We start from the raw sequence: 25506 nt of genomic DNA, 5'->3' as shown, positions 1-25506 counted from the left end.
CCGTGCAGTCTAAACGTTAAACAGAGCTTTTCTTCCTCACCCCCTACGCCTCCCACTTCCAGATATGTTCGACGTTCCCCGCTACCTGTTCGAGGGACAGTGCCGAGACGTCTGCCCCGAGGGCTTCTTCCACTCCGAGCACAAACGTTGCGAGCCGTGCGCGTCCGACTGCGTGGCCTGCGCGTCGGCCGCCCGCTGCCTCAGCTGCGGCCCGGGACACAAACTCAGAGAGGGGCGGTGTTTTTCGCTGGAGTGCCGCACAGGTGAGCGCTCAAAAATCCGCGTGCAGAAAGACTACATCGTTTCATATTTTGTATCATGTTGGAGCCCCCCCGTGGAGGGCTTTCCACCGGTCTCACTATATTGTAAATATGCCCGCTTGGATTATGATCTCATGACCAAAACATGTTGGTTTTTTTTTTTTTTTCTTCCTTGAAAGCATTTTCAGTAGTCACAAAGTTCAAAATGAATGTGCAACAAAACAATAAATAAATAGTCATAAATCATATATTAAAATCCATAATCTTCATCATTTTACGTGTCACATTAAAGGGAGATCTGCAAAATCTCATCCCGATCACTGAATGGTTGAGTTGTTTCCTGTTTCTAGACATCTTAATGCCATTTTGCCTTTACCAAGTCTTTTTCAACTTGTGCTGTTCAGCTGAGCTTGAAGAGGCCGGGGCGTGTCTCCCTTGCGACGACGGCTGCAAACGGTGTGAATACAGTGAGTACATGACAATACAACACATACACAAAACCTGAAGCCAAGATTTCCGGCTCGTGAGTGCTTCTGGTCTTGTTCTTCCAACTGTGTGAACGACTAATTGTCTGGCACACGTAGCAGCTTGTCCTTCTGCGTTCATTCTTGTGTGTGTGTGTGTGTTGGGGGTAGGGGGTGGGGGGTGGGGGTGTTAAGGTTACGGCATCTCGCCCTCGGGCTCTAGGTCGCTCCACTGTGTGATTCCTTTAGGTTTGTCCAAAAAAAAAAAAGTGCCTTGCAAAATTCTTCCCATCCAGTTTTCCCTATGATCAATTCAGATGGCGTTTTTGTATTGTGCTCGAGTGCCCCCTGCTGCTAGTAAACGACACTGCAAGATGTGAGGTGTTTTGTTTACTATGCGCATGGTTAATCCATCCATCCATTTTCTTTGCTGCATATCCTCACAAGGGTCGCGGGGAGTGCTGGAGCCTATCCCAGCTATCAATGGCCAGAAGGCGGGCTACACCCTGAACTGGTCGCCAGCCAATCGCAGGGCACATAGAGACAAATGGATGCACTAACAATCACACCTAGGGGCAATTTAGAGGGTCCAATTAATGTTGCATGTCTTGGGGATGTGGGAGGAAACCGGAGTTGCCTGTTTGTTCAATTCTTTGTCAAATTTAAATTTTTTTCAAGTTCTATGTCTTTCCTTTGTAGTTGAAGTTGTAATTCCAGTTTCCTCCAACTCCACAACGTCTGAAGGTTCCCCTTTTACCAAGGCCAAAACATGACGAACACAAATGTTCTCATCAATGTAATATCTCAGAACAATTTTCAAAATTTTTAATTTTCTCATATCAGCTTTGGCATCAAGTCTGAAATGACGAGCAAGTTGCGGAAGATCAGACTTGCGCAAATCACAGACTGATTCAGGGGTGGGGGACCTAATCAAGTGCTCAAGTCTGAACTCCATTTTGCTGGCTTCACAGTTTAAGTTGCAAACATGCAGAAAAAAAAAAAAAAAAAAAAGAACTCTTTTAAACAGATGTCTAGAATGTCAAAATAATTCGATCCCGGATGAGCCCCCAATTTTGTCACGTGTGAATTTAGACTAAAATCCCCAAGCTCAAACCCACGCAGGCACAGGGAGAACACGCAAACTCCACACAGGCGGGGCGGGGATCGAGCCCGGGTCCTCAGACCTGTGAGGCCAACGCTTTACCAGCTGATCCACGGTGCCGCCCCAAGTTGCACGTGAAAATGAAAATAAGATTATAAAAGGAGTCAAATAAGAAATTGGCCCACAACAAAGTCTCCCAACGGGTTCTGCTTGGATGAAATTACCAAGGTTCGACTTTTTAGCCACGATGGCGTGCCAACCTGCATTTCTCGCCACTGTTGTGCTCTTCGCAGAGGACGCCGATCACCCAGAAAAGGGAACCGACTGCCTCAAGTGTGAAGATGATTTCTACCAGTAAGTTAGAATCCCCCCACCCCACCTGAAACATTTTGTGCATTTTTGCGTTTGTGTGTTTTTTCGTTCGCGGCAGGATGTTTTCTGACTGCTACAAGCTGTGCCCGGACGGCACCGTCGGCGTTCCCGAGAGCATGACGTGCGCCCCGTGTGAAGACCGGCGGTGCACCGTCTGCGACCAATCGCAGTGCTACTGGTGTCAGCCGGGCTTTTACCTTTTCGGTACCGCCGCCCACCCGTTGTTTTGGAGCCCGCATTCCCGAGAGCAGCGAGACCGGCGTGTGTGTGCGTGTAGATGGAGGCTGCGTGGAGGAGTGCCAGGGGGGGTTCTTCGTGGACGCGGAGGCTCAGGAGTGCGAAGCGTGCCACCGGGCGTGCGAGACGTGCGGCGGGCCGGGCTTCGACGACTGCGACTCGTGCCGCGACGAGCTGGTGCTGAAAGACGGCGAGTGCGTGAAGGGGACGCAGCTGGGGGCCTGCCCTGGCGGACACTTCAGGAACGGTACGAAGAAGCGACGCCGTCGTGGTTTGACTTCCAAGGGAAACGCTGACTGGCTCTTTGCTTTTCAGTACACGGAGAGTGTGAATTGTGTCATCCTTCATGCGAGGCCTGCTTGGGTGCGCGCAGGGACGACTGCATCGCCTGTCGCCGAGGTCTCGCCACACGTCTTGTCCCGAGAATGTTGGCTTTATGTTGCTCACGTACATGACCGAAACGTTCTCATACATATTCTGAGAGCATTTCAGTGACTGGTGAGCGAGGTACAGTGGAACCCCGCATAAGCGGCATTCACCATTTTTTTCCCCCATTAATTATTTTTTTAATTGAAAAAAAAAAAAAGGCAAATTTTCCTTTTCGTTTCTTTTCTTTCGGTTTAAAAAAATATTTTTAATTTTTGGGTGTCCCCTGTTACGCTGATTTCCGACAGCCCCCTCCTTCCTTATTAGATGTGCGTCCGTCTGCCATCATTTGATCTGTTTTTGTGTGTTTTAACATCCATCCGTCCATTTTCTTTGCCGCTTACCCTCACGAGGGTCGCGGGGAGTGCTGGAGCCTATCCCAGCTGTCAACAGGCAGAAGGCGAGGGACACCCTGAACTGGTCGCCGGCCAATCGCAGGGCACATCGAGACAAAAAACCACACTCACGATCACACCGAGGGGCAATTTAAAGTGTCCAATTAATGTTGCGTGTTTTTGGGATGTGGGAGGAAACCGGAGAAAACCCACGCAGGCACGGGGAGAACATGCAAACTCTACATAGGCAGGTCCGGGATTGAACCCGGGACCTCAGAACTGTGAGGCCAACGCTTTACCAAATGATCCACTGTGCCGCCGGATTTTAACACGTTGTTTGTAAAACTCCCAGAGTAGCGTTAGCATGAGCGCGACCGCCCACGTGATTGTTGTGTTTTTTCTAGCCGCCTTCCTGACATCCGATCAGACGTGCGTGTCTCACTGCCCCGCATCCACCTTTGCGAACGTCACGTCCGGCCGCTGTGACACGTGCGCCTACGGCTGCGCCTCATGTCACGACGCCGACGCGTGCCAGCGGTGCCATCTTGGACTTTACCTGCAAAACGCAACCTGCGTGCTCCAATGTGACAGGTCAGTGCTTTTATTAGCGACAGTACAAATATACTGTAATTCCCGGCCTACAGAGCGCACCTGGTTATAAGCATCACCCAGTACATTTGTAAAGGAAGTACCATTTGGTACGTACATACACCGCAGCTGTATAAAAGCCGCAAGTGCAAGATGGTACACAGAAAGAGTTTAGCGCGTTGCTAATGCTAACATGGCGCTCACGCTAGCGCAGCGCTGACATGGCCGGTAAGTTACTTCCTCGGCACATATATTCCGGTCTCACTCTTACCTTTTGCGCTCAATTGCCCCCTTGCGGACGTTAGGAAAAAAAAATGCACAAATTAGCCGCATCACTGCATAAACCGCAGGGTTGAAAGCGCGTGAAAAAATTGCAGCTTGTAGGCCGGAAATTATGGTCCTAAAAAAAATCGCTACAAACAGCGTGAAAATGTGAATACAAAGTACACAGAAAGAGTTTAACGCTAGTGCAGCGCTAACACAAGTGTGGGGTGAACGCTAACGCCACGGTACAGGCAAAAAGAAACTTACCGGTAAAAATCCCTGAGACACATTAGTAACACAGCAGCAACACACTAGCACAGTGCTAACGCTAGCGCAGCACTAACATGGCCGGAAAAAGTCACTTCCTCAGCACATATATTCCGGTCTCACTTTTACCTTTTCCGCGCTAGTGTCCCCTTGCGGCTGTTGGAAAAAATGCACAAATTAGCCGCATCACCACATAAAGCGCAGGGTTGAAAGCGTGTGAAGAAAGTCGCGGCTTGTAGGCCGAAAATTATGGTACTGTAAATACAGTTGAACATCTGCTCTATGAAAGGCCTTTTTTTTTTTCTTCTCACTATCCGACATGAAATCTGAAATTTTTCCAAAATTGTTTCCGTTTGCTAAATACTCAAATAATAAATATTTTTTGGGGGGCGTGGGGTGGTTCATGACTTTCTTCAAGTGTCCCAAGGTACTTCCAGTACGTGTGTGTGTGTGTGTTTTCCTTTGCAGCGGGTTCCCCGAGGGTGGCACGTGCCGCCCGTGCGCCGCCGAGTGCGCGTCCTGTAACGCCAGCGCTTCCTTTTGTCTGCGCTGCCGGCCCGAGCACTTCCTGTTGGAGCACAGGTGCGTGCGGGACTGTCCGCCGGGCCGCTACGGCAAAGACGCGCGTTGTCTTCGTTGTCCCCCCGACTGCGTCCACTGCAACCACGACGGCCTCTGTCTCAGTGAGTTGCCTGGAAATCCAAAAGTGGTGAAAAAACACAACTGGGGTGGGGGGGTCGCTATGATGCTTTCAGTATTTCGTTGTCGTCCTCAACAGAGTGCGCGGAATACTTCTTCCTCCACGTCGACAAGTGCGTGGACGAGTGTCCCGCCGGCTTTTTCCCCAGCGAGCAGCAGCACGAGTGCGTTCGTTGCCACGCCGACTGCGCCGCGTGCGACGGGCCGGACCGCGACGACTGCGGCGCGTGCCGAAACCCCAGAGCCAAGCGCTACAATGGAGAGTGTCTGCCCCAGTGTCCCGGCCACACCTATTACGAGAAGGCCGACGGCGAGTGCAGAGGTAGAACGCGAAAAAGTTAATCCGATGTCATTTTAGTCATGAGGGTTAGCCAACTAACCTAAGTCTTCAATAATATTTTGAATAAAAAAAAAAAAAAATACAGAATGCAATTAATTAGATCTAACAGAGCATGTGAAGTGAAAAAGTCGGTACAGTATTTTTTTTCAATAAATGTGAGAAGAATTTAACCAAATATGTAAATAAAACAGAATTTTCATTTTAGTAATAAGTGTTAGCTAACTGACCTAAGCCTTCAATATAATTTTGAATAAAAAAATACATAATGCGATTAATTAGATCAAACAGAGCATATAAAGTGAAAAAGTAGGTACAGTATTTTTTTTCAATAAATGTGAGAAGAGTTTAACCAAATATGCAAATAAAACAAAATTCTCATTTTAGTAATAAGGGTGAGCTAACTTAACCTAAGCCTTCAAGATAATTTTGAATAAAAATTACATAATGCAATTAATTAGATCAAACAGAGCATATAAAGTCAAAAAGTAGGTAGAGTATTTTTTTAAAATATATGTAAGAAGAATTGAACCAATTTTTGTGAATCAAATTTTCATTTTAGTAATAAGTGTTAGCTAACTGACCTAAGCCATCAATATTATTTTGAATGAAAAAATACATAATGCGATTAATTAGATCAAACGGAGCATAAAAAGTCAAAAAGTAGGTATTAGTATTTTTTAAATAAATGTGAGAAGAATTTAACCAAATATGTAAATAAAACAAAACACAATTACTAACAAAACTAGAAATTAAAATGCAAAAAAAGAATGTGTACGTGATGAAAGGCCCCAAAAAAATAAGGAAATATAAAGAACAATATAATATAATTAAATATAATGAATAGATACATATAGGTGTAAAATTTAAATATATGTTTTTAATATAATATATAATTAATTCATAATATACAAAATATATAATTACATATAATTGGTAAATATCAAATAATATTTATATTTAATAATAAATGTAATAGCCAATGGAATTACAAAAATTATTAGAAAATACAATATACATGTAACTATTGCACCTATATTGTAGATGGATAAAATATATCATATAAAACAATACGAATTAAATCACACAAGCACATAGAGTGAATTTTTTGTAAAAAAATGAAAAATTGAAAACGGAAATATAATAAAACGTAAGATGTTAAAAAAGGAAATAGAATACAAAAACTAAGCTATATGTGTAATAAAACGCTGAATGTAACTTACCTCATTAAAATAAAAAAATAGTGAGGTGTGCCTCAAGGCTCCGTCCTTGGACCATCTCCAAGCTCCTTCTCAGCCAGATTAGTCATCATGGACTCCATTTCCAGTTATGCCAATGATGCAAATCTGAAACTCAGCAGTTTTTCCGCGCACTCAACTTCACCGCTGCTCTTTAATCATCTGACATCAAATCATAGATGTCATCCAATGTGCTAAAACTAAACATTAAGAAGAATATTTTGTAGCGTGTGTGCGGATGTTGACCGGGCGCGTTGCCTGGCGTGTGCGCAGACTGCGACCACACCTGCCTGACGTGTTCGGGCAACGAGCCGTCGTCGTGCCTCAGCTGCGTGTTGCAGCGCCACCTCGACGCCAGCGGCCGCTGCGTGTGGTACAGCCGCTGCGCCGAGCGCTCCTTCGCGGACGGCGGCGGTCGGTGCCGGCCGTGCCACGCCTCCTGCCGCCGCTGCTCGGGGGGGCCCGGTCCGGACCGCTGCCTGAACTGCGACCCGCCGCGATTCCTGCTCAGTGAGCGCCGCCGCTCGGCCTGCTTCTGGGCGAGACGGTTTGCGTTGACCTTTGTCTTTATGGTTTTTTTTGTACGCCAGACTCCACATGCGTACTGCAGTGTCCCTCCGGTTACTATGGCGACGACAAGGAGGCGCACACCTGCGTGCGATGCCACTTTAGCTGCGCTTCGTGCTCGGGTCGCCACAGTGTCCAGTGCCACACTTGTAGGAGGGGCTTCTTCAGACACGGCGCGAGCTGTGTCCAAACGTGCCCCGAGAGGTCAGAACTCGATTTAACTTCTCCTGATTTTTGACACGGCGACTCAAAAACTGTCAAATTTCATATTTAAGCCTCCGCGCCACCTCTGCTGTCCTTCTGGCAGTCATTTCGGGAACAGCAGCGGCATGACGTGCGAGCGCTGCGACCCCGCCTGCGGGAGCTGCCGGGGGCCCGCCGACACCGATTGCCTGAGCTGCCGAGACGGCTTCGTCTACGTGAGGCGGCCGGGCCGCTGCGCCGAGAGCTGCCCGCCGGGGTACTTTCATCACATCTGGACCCACACCTGCCTCAAGTGCCACCCCACGTGCAAGACCTGCACAGGTTTGTGACCCGGTTTTCAGAGGACAACTCGTCGGGAACTGTGACACGGTTTTTTGGAATTTCCACCGCAAAATGCGACGAATTTGCGCCGCGGGAGTTATGCAGTTATGAAATCCATTGATTAGTCACAATAAATGAGATTTTTATTTTTTTTTCCTCCCTGTACTGTGTCTTAAATTTAGCATTTCGAAACGCAAGAATGTGCTCTTTTCCTTGAGAGGAGTCCTTGTAAAGTACTGTATTATAAAACGAAATACATACATCCGTTTTCTTTTGCCGCTGAGGCTCTCCCGTGACCCTTGTGAGGATAAGCGGTTTGGATAATGGCTGGACGGATAAATGTATTTTATATAATGTATTTTTTTTTTGGGGTGGGGGGGGTTCAAGAATGGTTTAAATCAATTCATCCATCCATTCATTTTCTATGCCGCTTATCCTCACGAGGGTCGCGGGGGAGTGCCGGAGCCTATCCCAGCCGTCAATGGGCAGGAGGCGGGGTACGCCCTGAACTGGTCGCCGGCCAATCGCAGGGCACGTCGAGAAAGACAACAGTCACGCTCACGATCACACCTACGGGCAATTTAGAGGGTCCACTTATTATAAAGGACCCAACCAAGGGTGGGGAAGGCCCAGAAAACTTCGCTCCAGGCATCACTGGGGCACGCAAACCCTTCCACCGCGATAAGGCGACGACTTCCAAAAGGGGCAATAGAATATTATATTTTGAAAATGAGAAAATGAACGTTTGTCTTTGAATTGACATTTCCGAAGAGATTTTTTTTTCCCTTTTCCACTCCTGAGAAAATCATATTCAATAATCCACCGCAATCATTGCAAGGTTCCGTATTCAACATACGTGACGTTATAACAATGTCATATAATGCGTTATTAACCGGTGTTCGTTTCCAGGCGCCGGCGCTGCTTCCTGTGAGTCGTGTTACCACGGCTACCGCCTGATCGGCTCCAGCATCTGCGAATCCCAGTGTCTGATTGGCTCCTATTTAGCCGCCCAGGTCTTCACCTTCTTCACGTGGGCTGACTTGCGACTTCAGCCGACCCGGCACCAACTTCTTCTTCTTCTCCTTTTGTGTTTTCCCGATTCCAGGAGTGGGCTTCCGAGTCCGACTGCCGGCCGTGCGACGGGTCCTGCCTGGGTTGTCGCGGCCCGGACGCCCGGAACTGCACCGTCTGCCCCGCCTCGCAGATGCTGAACGAGGACGGCCGCTGCCTCGGCTGCTGCCGCGACCGGACGCTTCCCGCCGACCGGCCCGTACGCTGGCAGTGCTGCGACTGCGACGCCTCCTCTGGTATGACTGCCGGGCGCTTTTTCCAAATGTTGTCCTTTAGAAAAAAAATTAATATATAAAAAAAAATATATATATATATATATATGGTCCGCCCCAGAGGTCGCGACCCCTAAAGGCCTGACAGACTTGTTGTGTCACGTGAATGAAACGAAGCATTTCTCTCGCGGTTGTTTTGTCGTTCCTGCTGATGCATCACATGACGGTTTGAGAAATGTTTTTTTTGGGGGGGGGGAAATATTTAATACCGTGGAATCGATTCCGACTCGGTGATGGTGTCGATAGGTGACCTGCGACTGACTGGCGACCAGGGCAGGGTGTAGTCCACCTTTTGCCCAAAGTCAGCCGGGATAGGGTTTGGCACTCCCGCAACCCTTGTGAGGATGAGCAGCTTGGAAAATGGATGAACGGATAGACTGTGTGGAAATATCAACTTTACATAAAGTATGTTTTACATTGAAGTTTTTTTTTTTCCACGTGTTAAAAAGTTGGCATTTTACACGTTTTAGTTTTTGTGGTGGAGGAAAAAAAAAATGGTCAAATGACAGATTTTATTCATTATAATTTTTTAAATTAAAATAAATTGTGAAATTTGTTCTTCTTTCAATTTAAAATGAAATAATTTTTTTATGGATGTTCATGAAAGACTACCATAATTCCCGGCCTCCAGAGCGCACCTGGTTACAAGCCTCACTGAGTGAATTTGTAAAGGAAATACCATTTGGTACATTACGCATTTGTGTAAAATCCGCAAATTGCCACATTGAAACACGAGATATTTACAAAGACAGTCCACAGAAAGAGTTTAATGCTAGCGCTGAACTAATGCTAACGCTAACAGGGCAGGTTAAAATAAAACTTGGTAAAAACTGGTAAATATCACTGAGACACGCCAGTAACACAGCAGCAACACGCTAGCACAAAGCTGACAGGGCCGGTAAAAGTCACTTCCTAGGCACATATATTCCACAGGTCTCATTCTTACCTTTTCCGCTCGAGTGCCCCCGTGTGGCCGTTAGAAAAAAAAAATGCAAAATTCGCCGCATAATCCGCCGTGTGAAAAAAGTCACGGTTTGTAAAATGGAAATTATGGGACTAAAAAAAATCACTCCAAAGAGCATGAAAATGTGAATTTCGGCAGATAGCTGCAAATGGGTGAATTTGTGAAAAATGAACCACCAATAAGTGGGAAAATTAATGTCGAAAACGATGATGGGGGAAGCAGCCATGCGGCGCGTTCTGTCTCTTTCCAGACGAGTGCGTCCTGGACGTCAACTTTGTGCTGAGAGACGGCGCCGACTTGGAAAGGGAAAGCGGCGGCGGGTCCAAATTGGCCACCACCATTTGCGTCCTCCTCGTCGTGTCGGTCGGGGTCGGGGTCTTCGCTTTGCTCCAAGCTCGCTCCAAGCTGCTCGCCGCGGCTGCCGCCGGCCATCCCAAAACCAAAAGCGGCGGCTACGAGAAGGTGGACGACGACGACGACGACGACGGCGGCGGCGCCGGAGGAGGCGCCGCCACGCGGCAAGCCGGCGAATCCTCCTTCGGGGAGTACAGCGACAGAATTGTCATGGCGGACGACGACGACGACGACTACGACGACATCGTGTACATGGCACAAGATGGAACCGTGTACAGGAAGTTCAAGTACGGCTTCTTGGGTGACGAGGAGGACGACGACATTGAGATGGAGTACGACGACGAGAGCTACGCATACGCGTGAACGCCGGACATGTTTCACTTCTTGGACATTTAAACCGGGCGGAGTTTAAGTGGAACATTTGATTTTGTTTTAAAAAAAAAAAAATCACCTAAAAACAAAAGTTAAAAAAAAAATATTTTACATGGAGAAAAAAAAAAAAGTTTTTTTGATGAAGAAAAAGCATTTTACATGGAACTATGTACAAATGTGTACTTGGGACAAAAAGTAGAATTTTATGTGGATTATTCTCTTTCAATATGGGATGGAAAAAATAAATTGGAAAGAAAATGGTACTTTAATGAGAAATATTTTTTAAGTCATTTTATGTGAAAATAATGAACATTTTGAGTTAAAAAAAATGTACATTTCTAATTTAACATGTAAAGCAATATGAAATAGAAATTGTATTAAGTTGTATGTAGAAAAAAAAAAGTGGTTTAATTGGAAACAAAAGGAAAAGGTCCAATTGTAATAATTTTTTAATGTAAAATGTGATTTTTCATAAAAGACATAATTTGAAAATGTGTGTATATATATATATATATAATAAATTTCTTTCAGCTTGTCCAGTTTGGGGTCGCCACAGCGCACCACCTCAGATGAACCCTCATATTTGGTTGGGACAGTTTTTAAATACCAGACGGCATCTTTTGGGGAGTTGAGGCCCCAGTGGGATACGAACTCACAACCAAGCCAATGCTCTACCCACTGAGCTGTGGGGAAAATATACGATACGTGTGCCCAGTGATCAAAGGTTGCCCGGTTCAATCCCGCTCGCGCTGTGTCCTTGGGCAAGACACCCGGATCGCAAGCCGCCCGCGGATGTAGGAACGAGGTCACGACCCTTTCGGCCCCGTGACTGTGTCGATAAAACGCTCCATTTCAAAACTCATTTCCCAATACTTGTAATTATCGTTGCATGATTTATTGGATGAAATGCTATGAAAGAGAGGAAGGACAGCACTTCTTCTTTCAACATTTCATTTATAATTGTGATGATAAGTAACATTGACCTGCTTCCAGTTGTCCTTTTTTTGACACAAATATTTGAACGAGCGCAAAATTAACTGTTTACAGGATGAATCACATTATATTCACAAGTTATTGTACAAATATTCCAAATAATTTACTCCCCAACAGTACAGAGACAATAAATTGATTGAGTTGTAGCACATGTATATACATATAGAATGTACTTAACTGTAATATACATGACGTGATGCAAAAAAATGTATGAGTGGACTGAGCTTCGGTCTTTATTGGACGATGTTGTGCGACTGGCTAAATTTGAACCACCTTTTTAATTTAAATGATGTATTAGTGCCTTTGGGAAGAACCTCGTCATTTTTTTTTTCACCCACAAATATCAGAATCAGGGGAAAAGTTGCCCTTTTATGGAAATAAAATAACTTATTTTTGCAGCAAATGGCTTTATATAGATATATAAAGTTATACCATATTTTTGTGTGAAAAATAAGATGTGGGACATTTAATACACAAAAATAACCAAGCAAATCATGCTTTAGGGTGAAAACAACTTTACATGAAAGATGCTTGAGCAAAATAATTTTATGTGAAAACTATTTTCATGTGTTAAAAAATTTTATGGACAAAAGTTTTTCAATCATTTTAAGTGGAAAAAGAAAAAAGATAAATTAAGTTTTGGGACTTTTGAATTCCTTTTGAAGAAAACTAATTTGAATGAAAAGAAAAAATGTTTTTTTAATGGAAGAAAATGTTAACTGAATAAATGCATATATTTTTTTCTTTATAAGGAAGGTTATTTTATGTGAAAGTTTATCATTTACATGAAAATAAGATGTACTTTTTCATACAAAATTACATAATAGCAATAGTAAAGCGTTGGCCTCAATGTTCTGAGGACCGGGGTTCAAATCCCGGGGCCCGCCCGTGTGTCTGCGTGGGTTTCCTCCCACATCCCAAACACATGCAACATTCATTGGACACTCCAAAATTGCCCCTCGGTGTGATTGTGAGTGTGGCCGTTTGTCCCGGCTGGGATAGGCTCCAGCACTCCCTGCGACCCTTGTGAGGATAAGCGGAAAAAAGAAAATGGATGGATATTTTTAAAATGATGGAAAAAAAAATACCACAAATGTGTGGCTTCACAGCAAAAAAAAAAAAAAAAAAAAACAGAAAACATTTTTTCTAATTACAATCTTTATGTGGAAAAGAACAAAAATCATTAATTGATTTTTCATTTGTTTTACTTCCCAAAAACAATTTTTGGGGGGTGGGCAAGGAAGATATTCAGTTTTGCAAGTAAAAACACGTCAATATACTCGCACGCTACAAAAGAGAATTTTAATTTTTACATAAAGAGTTGTATTATGAAGAAAATGTAATTGGACAACAAGCTCGAGCTGCATGAAAAATGTTCATTAAATATTTGTGTGTGTGTGTGTTTGGGGGGGGGGACAGACAGTAATTTTTGTGAATTAAAAGTAGTTATAGTGAAAAAAAAAAATTATAAGAAGCCACTGGCATATTTTAAGAACAAAGTTATCTATGAAAGATTCCGAGAACGCATTTTATGCCTAAATGTGTTTTATGACAATAAATAAGGAATAGTGTGAAACTAAAGTTGTAACAATTGTAGTTCACATGAATAAATAAAATGTCTGCGATTGGCTGGTGACCGGTTCAGGGTGTACCCCGCCAACTGCCCGTTGACAGCCGGGATAGGCCACAGCGCTCCCCGCGACCCTCATGAGGATAAGCGGCAAAGAAAATGGATAAATAAAATGTGACGTGTAAAGTGGAAATTTGATAAGGCGATTGTTGTAGTAATTTGTTTGCAAATCGGGCCCAAACAAAACAGGTGAGTAAAACGGTGACCTTTGACCTCATACCACCAGTAGACTGGACTCGGTATGACTTTAAAAAAAAAAAAAAAATGAAGCAAAAATGCAACGTTGCCCAGTCTTTTCTTGGGGGTCATTACTTTGCAGTGTCATGCGACCCCCGACCCCGACCCACTGAATGTGTGCATGCGTGTGTGAGACAGAGACGGCACCAAGACGAACGACGCAAGACAAATTTAAGGACGATGGCGTCACCACGGCAACAGTCAGCCTGTCACCTGCGCTCGGCGTCAGTGTCCGTTGATGATTGTCTGTGACGAAGAGGAGGAGGAGGACGAGGAGGAGGACGCCGCCGAAGAGGAGGAGGAAGAGGAATGGCTAGTGAAGAAGTTGTCGCTCCGCAGTTTGACGTGCTCGGGGCGCTCCAGCTGGACCTTGGCCTCGGCGATGTCGCCGTTGATGGCGGCGATCAGCGCCTCTGGAGGACGCACAGACAACGGCGTAACGTGAGGCTCTCGAACGAACCCGACGCTTGCCGCCAAACTGGTTAGCAACTGGCTTAAAAAGGCCCATTTGTGAGAGTGCCTGCGCACAAATACGGCGTCTGCGCCCCCATCAGTCCGAAAACGGCATTCATATGGCGTTGGTGGATTAAAAATTTAACAGATTTCAGTCGAATCAAGGAGAGGGAGGGGGGAATAAATATCTAAGTCGACCACAAAAATTTTAATATATATATAAATTTCCTCAACGCTATCAATGCGTTGGCGCCGGTGAAAACATTGCCAGCAATCAATTGAAAGTCATTTTTAAGACATGATTAGAGAGATCGGAATATACATATTGTATAACATGATGTATGAGTAAGCTGAATGGTGGTCACTCATTTTTTTTTTTTTTAAAACCCAAAGAGGCAAAACGCTAAGTTGCTAATGCTAACTGCGAATTTAGCAAAAGGCTGATATGATCTCAAATTCTGTAACACGTTTATACTAACACCAGTCAATCACATTTGACGGGCGCAATCAAGCCCGCGCGCCATCGCGCTCGCAAATCTGCAGTCGAGCACGGAAAATCACGCGCGGAAAAATTGTTACGAGTAGTAGAAATAGATATTGAAAGACGTCGCTTATTTTGTGTAGTCTTGACGTGAATTTACGTGTTTATTTCATAAAACGTTGTTAACAAAACAAGCCTGCTCCTAAACAATCAGTATTCACCCGGTAACAGGAAACGCAAGTTAACCGTACTGAGCATGTTCGGAAGTGACGCCAGAAGCGCGTTCAGAGGTGCTTCACGTACTGCGAGCGCATTTACGTCGAAAGCCATCAACATCGTGAGCCACGTCAAAGGAATTTCAGTTACAACAGGGATGCTCAACGCCGTTTTGGTTGATAACCCTCAATCATCTACTGCTAGCTTTAATCAATGGATTGACAATATCGATACCGCCGTTTATTACGCGAAATTATAACAATACATCAAGATTGGCGACAGGAACATCTGTTCCGACGTATCGGCTAGCTTGTTGCCGCTAACGCCGATGATGTTGAAATAAACTTTCGTCGTTTTCAAAACATTGCGGGAACAGACCGTTTGTGTTTATTCCTTTTACAGGCCAGAATTTTTCTGGATGAAATATTGTAATATCATGTTCTACTAATATCAGTTGAAATTGGAAACGATCATTTCTGGGTTTGAAATTTTCATCTTCCATTTTAGTTATGTATTTGCTCTTAATATTTTTTTTTAATTTAGAGTTATGTTATTTTAATCCCGTTAATTATTTTAAGGTGCTGAGATTCCATCCCTAATCGCAGCTGCAATTTTATCTGCGAGCGTGACTGGCCACAGCCGGACATTTTTCCAAATGTGAGTGACTGCATGTCGTATCACGATAAAAGTTCTGAACTCAATTAAGAGCAAAATGTAACTAAGTATCGAAAATATACAAAAAAAAAAAAAAAAAAATCCTGATTGATTGATTCTAAAAACTAATCAATCAAAGTGACAGCGTTCAATTACGGTAATTGAGCCGCCATTTTGGGCAATATCGCCCTCCGCTGTCGACCAGAATTCTCGTCACAGCTGCTCTGGCTCAACAAGCCTGGAAATCATAGAGCGGTCGCCGCGTGCATGACGGTTTGAACAAGTCTTTTTCTTCGGTGGTTGTGGGCTCGCTACAGAACACGGTCCTCTAATCGGACTGAAACAAGCAAACTATTGAGGATTACTTGTGCTTTTCTCCTCTCATTTGGATCATTCGAAGCCCGAGAACGCGAGTCTTTCCGCGTGATTTTGCGCGCACTTTACCGAGCGAGTCGTAGCTTCTCTCCGGACGGATGTAGCCCACCATGACCACGCTGAGGGTCTCGCCGTAGAAGTCCTCTTTGAACTTGTGGATCACATGAGTCTCCTGAGACGACAGAATCACACACACACACACACACGCAAACAAACGCGTTGACATCCTGATGTTCCGCCACGCTAATCGGCCATCTTGGCCTCGGGGAGGTGACGCTCCGTGTTAAATGTCAATTCTAACCGATGTGAACATCATCCTGTGATTACATCCCGTCTTGGGCATCAATGGCTGCTTTTGATCGTCCCAGTGAAAGGTTATGTTGAGACGGCAACCTGCGCTAAGACCCGCTTCCAGGAAGTGCCTTATGTGGACTTGTTTTTCCCAGCAGGCTTCAGCCTTGTGTGACTAGCCAAAACGGACTAGTAGTAGTAGTAGTTGTTGTTGTTTTTTTTTTTTTTTTTTTTTTAAGCAGGCACCTGCCTTGAGTGTCCAGTCACAACAGAGGTGTTCCTCAGCAGACTCAACGGCCTTGGGTGTCGAGTCACATCCTGTTCCTGATTCTGTTTTGAGACTTGTCCGCCAACAGCAGCTTTCCAACCTTGCCTATACAATCTTTGTTCTCCTTTCACACACTCGGTGTCGGACCACAGCCTTTGCCTGTGTCACAGTGTGTTCTGTTCATTAAACTTGGAAATGTATTTCACATTTCACACTTCAGCAGTGCAGTTATTGACCGAACCTGGAATTGGACGAACACGTGGAAGGACCCCAAAAGGACCTCCTTCCAACACCAGAAATGCATGATAAGCCGATTACTTACACTTTCTCACTGCTCTTAAGTACTTGCGTGGCCTAATATTTCATGACACTGAGTGCATATATATCTATATAAATTTTTTTTAAATGTAATTTTTTGTAGAAAAAGTCAAGTCACAGCAAAATTTTGAAGAAAAAAAAGGTAAATTAATTTTTGGGACTTTTTCCAGAATTTAATCTGAAGAAAAACAGAATTTAAATGAAAAGAAAAATCCATTTTTTTTCAATGGAATAAAATTATATATATTTTTTTGCTTGATAAGGAAGGTTGTTTTATGTGAAAGTTTATAATTTAGATGAAGATAAGTACTTTTTCCCTTACAAAATTACATAAAATGTCTTAAAATTGCGGCACAGTGGAACAGCTGTAAAGCGTTGGCTTCACAATTTTGAGGTCCCCGGTTCAATCCCGGCCCGTCTGTGTGGACTTTTGCATGCTCTCCCCGTGCCTGCGTGGTTTCCTCCGGGCACTCCGGTTTCCTCCCACATTCCAAAAACATGCAACATTAAATGGACACTCTAAATTGCCCCAAGGTGTGATTGTGAGTGCCACTGTTTGTCTCGATGTGCCCTATGATTTTGTCTGACGACCAGTTCAGGGTTGTACCCCGCCTCCTGTCTGTTGACAGCTGGGATAGGCTCCGGCACGCCCCGCAACCCTCGTGAGGATAAGCGGTAAATAAAATGGATGGATGGATTTTTAGGCAAATTTTAAGATAAAGTCTATTGAAAACGTTACATGAAAAGCTGTAATTTTACTCGAAAAGTTGACATTTTATGAAAAAAGATCTCAATTCAGTCATTTTTTTTAATTCTGAAATAATGTTATAGTATTTTAACATGAAAGACACTTAACTGTAATTTAGCCAGAAAAAGTCACATGTTCATGTAAACTAAAAATCTACGCAAAGAAATTTGACTTTTTTTAGGGGTGGGAGGTGCAATGTGTACAAAACTATGTATTTGTATTTGCTGAATTTTCTACCAAATCACCTATAAGTCATTTGGTTTTAAGGGCCGTGTAAAATAAAATGAGCGTTTTTGGGTCGCAGTTTGGCAATAGACAAGTATTACCGAGAAACATTTTGTGGCTTTTAAATCTCCTGTTAGCAAATGTTCGCAGTGTCACTTGAACGGCTCGCCAAGCCCCTCGCAACGACTATAAAATGTATAACGCTGAATACTATCGTGCAATTTGGGGGGGCAGGTAATGCCCGCGAAATATTCGGAACCCACCATCGACTTCTTGGTGTTCTTGTAGTACGGGTTCCAGCCGATGCTCATCACCATCTTGTGAACGTCGCCGTTGCCCACGCAGGCCCAGCCGTAGTAGATGCCCGTCCCGATGTCGGCCGGGAGGTGCTCCACCACGCAGTCGGGGAAGTTGGCTGCGGGCCAAATGAACAACGGTCGGATGACCAAAATCAGCGCAAAAGGAACTTACCAACTCTACCGCGTACAATATTTCATCACAAATGATAAAATAGGAAGTCGAGAAATAAAAGCAAAACACTACTACGCTACAATATGGTTCTGCAAACACATTCCTGTTCCGACATGTACTTCAAAAACTATAACAATGGATTTATTTAAATACACAAAAAAAGCAGTGCACATGAGGCACACAAGACATACTTTGCCCAGACTTGTAGCTAACTAATTATCATTCTAATAATACCAAACATCACATCATGATATGATGTCTATAAACTTTGTTCACCTGCCACATTACATAAGCATGACTGAGGAAAAAGATCAACTCGAGTTAATCAGCAACTACAACGACCTGACGGAAGACTCCCGTTTATCTCGACTTTGGAGAGATTGCCATCTAAACCAAACACACACTTTGAAAAAGTCAAAGGATAACAAACAAATATGTTTATTACAATTTTTTATGGCAAAACTTTGGTCATAATTTAGTAGCAGTAACCACAGACAGTAAAATCGTCAAACCTAAAAAGAAATTTTACCATAAATTGGCTTCTAGCCAAGCCTGTCAAAGTGCATAATGGGGGTGGGGGGTGTTTACCCACAAAAGGGTGCCCGCCCGTCCCGCATCCCCCCCGTCCGTGGGCACAAGGAAGCCACCAACTGTCCTGTTCTACAAATAGCTCACCAATGATGGGCCATTGTGATTTCCTAGGAATGTCGATCGCTTGAAAAATGTAATGATGGTGGATATTGATTTATCTCCTCCTTGATAAATCACCGTCCATAATATTGGATAGGTTTCCAGTTACGCCATCTTGTGTGTCATAGAGGTCAGCATCCCAGGTCATAGGTGAACCGTGAAGTTTTTTTAAATTTATCCGATTGGTCTAAGGGTGGTGGTGACGTAATCGGAAACCTATCCATTTGGGAGGATTTCCATTCACTATTAATAAAATATAGATAAATGTAGTTTGACCGAGCGTATTTTTGCAGACGTGCGTGACAAACTGTTAGGTTTAAGGTTGACGACGCCTGCCAAAATATAAGCGGAGACATTTTCGTTTATTCTGTTTTAAAAAATAAAATGATAATAATAAATGCCTAGTCCCAAGACAACGACAGCGGATGGTTACCTGTGGGAATCCCCAGTTCTTTGCTGCCTCTTCCGAAGCCGCGGATGACCTCTCCCCGACAGAAATACGGCAGGCTCTTCATTCCCACCTGGTTTGATAAGGAGCCGGAGAACGCGGGTGACCTCGAACGCCGTAAGCCGGCAACAAGCCCCAGAAGAAGGCCGGAAACGGCGAAACCCGAGCGAGCGAGCGAGCCGCCGAAAGAGTCCGAATGTAGTTTATCTTCGGCCGGGTGTAAATGAAGAGTCGCGCGAAGAGTATCAGGTCAAAGCGGGAAGGGGGGCAAGTTCACTTGCTACACTAGCTAGCGTACTTAGCATTAGCGGAAACGCCAATAAAGAAAATTATATATATATTTTTTTTCAAAAGAGCTTGTCCCCGGGGCTAAGGCGCTTGTGTCGGTGTTCTGTTGTTCAGCGAGGTCCACTCGGCGGGCAAGCCGGACGACACCACTGAGCTCGCAGCCAAGAAGCCCGGAACATGTTCACGTCGAACGACAGCCCAGTTTTTTTTTTTTACTTCTTTTTGTAACGTCCTGCGTGTTGACGTCACAACCACGCGACCGAAAAGAGGCGTCGCACAGTGCCTTCAATTTATGCCGGAAAAATGAAAATCCCCTCTTCGATAATCCGCTACCACCACGAAGTATTTGCGCTAAATCACATAAAAAGACGAAATAATTTCCCACTGGATTTTTGTATGGCCTAAAAATGCTTTATTTCGGGGGAAAACAAATACAACACAACCAATCGTTATGTGTGTTTTTTTCACCGATCATTTTTTACGTTTTTGGCATGGAAGTGGTCTATTTTACGAGCTTCACAAACTACCCACTTTTTGATTTCGTGTTAAATTAACAAACGATTTGATACCTGTAATTATTGTTTTTAAAACTATAAAATTACAAAATACCAAATTAAAATGGTATCAGATCATGACGGTTTAAAATACCTAATACCGTACTTTTTAAAACTTTTTATGAAAGTTACTTTTGCTGTTAAAATTAATCTGAATCTAATTAAAAACAATCGATCCATCCGTTTTCTGAGTCGCTTATCCTCACAAGGGTCGCGGGAGTTCCCGCAGCCCACAGATTCCCAAACTGTGTGCCGTGAGCGCTCTTCAGGTGTGCTTGTGGGAAGTTATCCCATTTTATGTAATTGGTAAAAAAAAAAATAAAAAAAATACATATATATATATTTTTTTTCCCCAGGAAATAATGTATATTTATTCATCTATTTATGCCAGTGAGGCACGATGACAGACAGAACAAAAAAAAAAAACTCTTCTAATAGATGGCAGTAATTAATCTATCCATTTTTGGTGACATTTACTTTTGTTGGTGTGCCGTGGGATTTTTCAATTGTAAAATATGTGCCTTGGCTCTATAAAGGTTGGAAATCACTGCCGTAGCCTACCCCTGCTTCCTTGTTTGAAATCATGGGGCAAATCAAAAGAAATCAGACAGGAAATCAGCACACAAGGAATTTGTCTGCGGTAGTTGGTGCCGCCCTAGTACGACATAATTCATAGTTGTGCAGTTGTGCAAGGAGGCGGTCTTGTAGCATTTAGAGCACCGAGAGTGGCCATTGGCGAGGTAATACTCAAGGAACGAGATCTGATTTAATTTCAATAAGACAACAACAACAACAAAGATTTGTTTTCTTGCACAGCGTATGTACACTTCTGCCTTCAACTTTATGTGCGTGTATTATACAGGTATTACATTCCATATACCACTGATAATGTTTTTAACGCCATCTGGCGTTCACTGTTAAAAGTACAGTATTTTGACATAGGCCGACTAGAGCTAGTTTCCAAATGTATTAATAGCATGTCTGACGTGAAAAAATATATAATTAATGCTGAACATTTCATGAAAAAAATATATATTTTTATCCACATTTAAACTTGTATTATAGGTGGAGGCGTGGATGTGTCAAAGCACCCTCTGACCTCTGCATGGCTTCTCTTCCCTCGTATGATCTATTTTTTTTTTTTTATTTAAAAATTCCCGCTTCAGTTTTCCAAGATCGACAAGTGCATGTTCCTGGTGTAACCTGTGGACGTCGTGGAAGCATACAGTTCTCGGCACTCCAAGCTCTATCTTGAATATTTACCATCAATCTATCAATTTTCTTACCTGCTTATCCTCACGAGGGTCGCGGGAGTGCCGGAGCCTATCCCAGCTGTCAACGGGCAGGAGGCAGGGTACACCCTGAACTGACCACCAGCCATTCGCACGGCACATCGAGACAAACAGCTGCATTCACAATCACACCTAGGGGCAATTTAGCGTTTCCAATAATGACTATTTACTATCATTCCATTAAAAAAAAAATCATACATTTATGGCATGAACTGTTTCAAGAGTTCAACCATTTACGTTCATTTAACAAGCACTGGTAAACGCAAACAACGTGTCTAGTATGAGCTGCCACGTTTTTTAAATATGCTCATTTTGTGTTAAAAGTTGCTCGATTCAGCGTGGAAGAATGACATAGAATTTTCTTTTTTATTTATTTCTGTCAAACGTCAAAACGTATTTATTTAACGGCAATACCATGTCAATACACAAATACTGTAACCCCCATTTCATCATTAAACAAATACCAATTACATGAAGACATCATGGGTGTATTTTTTTTTTAGGTACTATAAAAATGTTATATTTACATGATTGGCAGAATTATAAGGCCTGTTTCAAATCAAAGGTAAATGTTGACGCTGTTGCTATTTTCCAAATGTACCACAAGATGTCGCTGCCCGCAAAGATTGTGCATCTCTCTTGGTACGTTTTCTGACTAACTCGGGCAGAAATCCATGTGGTTTTATACATCCATCCATTTTATTTTGCCGCTTATCCTCACGAGGGTCGCTGGAGGCTATCTCAACTGTCAACGGGCACGAGGCAGGGTACACCCTGAAGTGGTTGCAAACAAATCGCAGGGCACATGGAGACAGCCGCACTCACAATCACACCTAGGGGCAATTTAGAGTGTCCTATTTAATGTTCCATGTTATTGGAAAGTGGGAGGAAACCGGAGTGCCAGGAGGAAACCCACGCAGGCACAGGGAGAACATGCAAAGTCCACACAGGCGGGTCTGGGGTCAAACCCGGCCGGGTCCTTAGAACTGTGAGTCCAACGCAATCTGCCGCAATTTTTAATGAAAAAGTACATCTTATTTTCATATAAATTATAAACTTTCACCTAAAATAACCTTCCTCGTGAAGCAAAAAAAATATATACATTTATTCACAATTAACATTTTATCCCACAAAAAAAAACGTGATTTCTCTTTTCATTTAAATTCTCTTTTTCTTCAAATGAAATTCTGGAAAAGTCCAAAAACTTAATTTACCTTTTTTTTTTTTCTTTTTCCACTTAAAATTATTGAAAAACTTTTGCCCACAAGGATTTTTAACACATGAAATTAGTTTTCATAGAAGATTAATATTTTGCACGAGCATTTTCACCCTAAATTATGATTTGCTTAGTTATGTTATTTTTATTGTGTCCCCCTGTGAATTAAATGTCCTTCATCGCGTTTTCACACAAAAGTATGGTAAAACTTTGTGTGTGTGTGTATATATATATATATATAATAAAATGCCATTTGCTGATAAAATAACTTCTTTTATTCCCATAAAAGGACAACTTTTACCCTTATTCTGACATTTGTGGATAAATAAACAAACAGAACATGCAAATTCCACACAGGTGGGTCCGGGATTTAACCCGAGTCCTCAGAACTGTGAGGCCAACGATTTTCCACCGTTCCACCTATAGTATTACACAGTAATAGCAATTTTGCAATATAACGATAGCAATACCTATAGCCCTTGAATCAAACTTTCAGTACTTTTTGAGTAACCTTCCCTCACTTTAAAGTGTACGCCTCTTTTTTGGTTTCACTTGAATTGAAATAAAATCGCCCGTTCAAAGCAAAGTTTATTGATTTGTCTCGAATGGATTTTTTTCTTCTTCACCTTTTCTGTTGCAATCAGATGAAGGAGGAAATCGTTGCTGGATGAAAACATCCACTTCAAACAAACGCACTGAGGGAAGTGACAGAGGGAAGGGCCGGCCCGCTCCGTCTTGCGGGTTGCGCACGCACACCGGGGCCCGCTGCGAACTCACCCGCCCGCCAGGGAGCCGAGTTCCTTGCGGGCGACACGCACACATGAACACGGTCTGCGCCCCCATTGGTCAGCGTCCCTCCGCCCCGCCGCGAGACTCTCGGAGGGGGTCTGCGACAGCGCTCTGCTCCGGGGGCCTGCAAAAGCTGGGAGTGGGTCTTTTTTTTTTTTCTCCCTCCCCCCTTTTGATTTTCTATTTTGGGCCCAAACGACGGAGGACTTCTGCCTCTAACATTTCCCGCTGCTCCCAAACGCGCCGCATCGCAGTGCAGTGAAGCGGGCACAAAACAACGCGAAGGCCCCGCGGGGTCGCGGCGCCGATACTGCGATCCAGCCGAGGCGAGAATCCGCGAGAAGCTCGAGCGCGAGGATGCAGAAAGCGCTCGGCCAGCCGTGCAGACGCAGGCCACGGCGAAAGGAATTTGGAAGGGATTCTTCCGGCGGCCCATCCCCCACCTCCCCAAACAGGAAGACGGGATCTAACCGGTCACCTCCCAAGTGAGCGAGAAAACCGCATACAGAGGTTTTTGGTCAAATCCGAAGACCCTGACATGACGGAATTAGCCAGCCAGAAGGCCAAGTTTTTCTTGTATAACTATGAAAATAATCTGTCATTGCGGTTTTCCTGTTAGCTGCTAAATCTTTGTTACACTTGCAAAACAACAACAACAACAACGAAAAAGTGGAATCACATCATTGTCGCACTCCACCACAAAAGTCTTTTGCTTTTTTTACGTCTTAATATACATCCGTCCATTTTCTTTGCCGCTTATCCTCACGAGGGTCATGCTGGAGCCTATCCCAGCTCTCAACGGGCAGGAGGCGGGGTACACCCTAAACTAGTCGCCGGCCAATGGCAAGGCAAATAGTCGCACTCACAATCACACCTAGGGGCAATTTAGGGTGTCCAATTAATGTTTTTGGGATGTGGGAGGAAACCGGAGTGCCCGGAGGAAACCCACGCAGGCACGGGGAAAACACGCAAACTTCACGTAGGCGGGCTGGGATTGAACCCGTGTCCTGAGAACTGTGAGGCCAACGCTTCACCGGCTTCTCCACCGCGCCGCCACGTCTCAATATCAAAAGTGGTAAAAGCTCTTTTTAGGCGCGTCAAGGCGGCCAAAAGCGGTTGATGTGGACCCAGTGGTGTGCAGATTTCTGCTGCTGTAGAGAAAAAAAGTAGTCAGAAATATTCATGGCGACATGAATAATAGTATAGTAATAACATATTTGTGCTGTGTTATGTCCCACCACGGTTTGCACAAGGCACTTGCACAAATATTTTTGGAGCCTGGTGCTCAACGCCCAAAACGAGAGCCTCTCATCAAAATCCTTCATATAATTAAAAAAAAATTTATTATATGTTTAACATATTTCTGTTAACACAATCAACAGTCAATACATAATACAAAGTGACTGTTAAAACGTCAGGTTTCTTTTTTTGTAGTATGCAAAAATGACACCAAGATAAACCATCCATCCATTTTCTTAGCCGCTTATCCTCACAAGGGCCGCGGGGAGTGCTGGAGCCTATCCCAGCTGTCAATGGGCAGGAGGCGGCGTACACCCTGAACTGGTTGCCAGCCAATTGCAGGGCACATAGAGACAAACAGTGGCACTCACAATCACACCTTGGGGCAATTTAGAGTGTCCAGTTATTGTTGCATGTTTTTGGGATGTGGGAGGAAAGCGGAGTGCCCCGAGGAAACCCACGCAGGCACGGGGAGAACATGCAAATTCCACACAGGCGGGGCCGGTGATTTAACCCAGGACCTCAGAACTGTGAGGCCAAAGCTTTCCAGCTGATCCACGTGCCGCCCAAGATGAACCATTTTTACCCCCCCCCACCCCCCCATTACTTAACGTGTGACCTACATAACTGAACTGGTTAAAAAAAAAAAGTGAGGGGGAAGTAAAAATAGAGAAAATAGCGTTGTTACACAAGTGTACTTACACTCTTATAAACGTGGATGTGTTAAGAATTAAGCAATCACAATGAAACGCATGTTAAACGGTAGCCAGCACTTCCAGGCAGTATTTCAAGTGCCTCTGATTAAGGGAGCGTAAGTACGGTTCTCCAAAGGATTCAAATAAATGCCTCTTAAATATCAAAACACTGGGCGGAACTGATGACAGAGAGAGTACTTTTATTTAAAAAAAAAAAAAAA

At 43.9% G+C, this 25506-nt stretch overlaps 2 protein-coding genes across 6 annotated transcripts in view; one reads left to right on the top strand and one right to left on the bottom strand.

Moving 5' to 3' along the window:
- Positions 1 to 11083, top strand: part of pcsk5b (proprotein convertase subtilisin/kexin type 5b) — a 92586-nt gene extending 81503 nt beyond the window's left edge. Inside the window, exons 23-37 of one of the 3 annotated variants that reach the window (XM_061816491.1) lie at positions 63 to 263; positions 665 to 727; positions 2120 to 2180; positions 2257 to 2402; positions 2476 to 2682; positions 2751 to 2834; positions 3601 to 3787; positions 4784 to 4998; positions 5094 to 5336; positions 6863 to 7099; positions 7180 to 7360; positions 7464 to 7681; positions 8591 to 8694; positions 8787 to 8988; positions 10239 to 11083. In XM_061816491.1, the coding sequence (XP_061672475.1) occupies positions 63 to 263; positions 665 to 727; positions 2120 to 2180; positions 2257 to 2402; positions 2476 to 2682; positions 2751 to 2834; positions 3601 to 3787; positions 4784 to 4998; positions 5094 to 5336; positions 6863 to 7099; positions 7180 to 7360; positions 7464 to 7681; positions 8591 to 8694; positions 8787 to 8988; positions 10239 to 10705 (2816 nt within the window). In that variant the 3' untranslated portion in view covers positions 10706 to 11083. Of the gene's footprint in view, positions 1 to 62; positions 264 to 664; positions 728 to 2119; positions 2181 to 2256; positions 2403 to 2475; positions 2683 to 2750; positions 2835 to 3600; positions 3788 to 4783; positions 4999 to 5093; positions 5337 to 6862; positions 7100 to 7179; positions 7361 to 7431; positions 7682 to 8590; positions 8695 to 8786; positions 8989 to 10238 lie in introns of those variants that run through there. The other 2 variants (XM_061816492.1, XR_009794519.1) reach the window with 2 other exon arrangements.
- On the bottom strand, positions 8899 to 19726 carry rfk (riboflavin kinase). Of its 3 annotated transcripts, none has more exons than XM_061816497.1 (5): positions 19198 to 19726; positions 17867 to 18018; positions 15823 to 15925; positions 13788 to 13987; positions 8899 to 9022 (listed from the first exon to the last, which is right to left on the bottom strand). In XM_061816497.1, exons 1-4 carry the CDS (start codon positions 19277 to 19279, stop codon positions 13800 to 13802), a joined length of 525 nt encoding a protein of 174 aa, XP_061672481.1. In that variant the 5' UTR covers positions 19280 to 19726; the 3' UTR covers positions 8899 to 9022; positions 13788 to 13799. The 3 variants fall into 3 exon arrangements, with proteins under 3 accessions (XP_061672481.1, XP_061672480.1, XP_061672479.1); XM_061816496.1 differs by lacking the exon at positions 8899 to 9022 and adding an exon at positions 11220 to 12730; XM_061816495.1 differs by lacking the exon at positions 8899 to 9022 and having other exon boundaries at positions 11224 to 13987; positions 19198 to 19722.
- Between the last annotated feature and the right edge of the window lie 5780 nt (positions 19727 to 25506).

This window comes from Syngnathoides biaculeatus, chromosome 4 (genome assembly GCF_019802595.1).
Source record: "Syngnathoides biaculeatus isolate LvHL_M chromosome 4, ASM1980259v1, whole genome shotgun sequence".
NCBI classification, from domain to species: domain Eukaryota; kingdom Metazoa; phylum Chordata; class Actinopteri; order Syngnathiformes; family Syngnathidae; genus Syngnathoides; species Syngnathoides biaculeatus.
The sequence above is the reverse complement of the archived record's forward strand: the minus strand, read 5'-3'. Positions and strand labels throughout refer to the sequence as shown.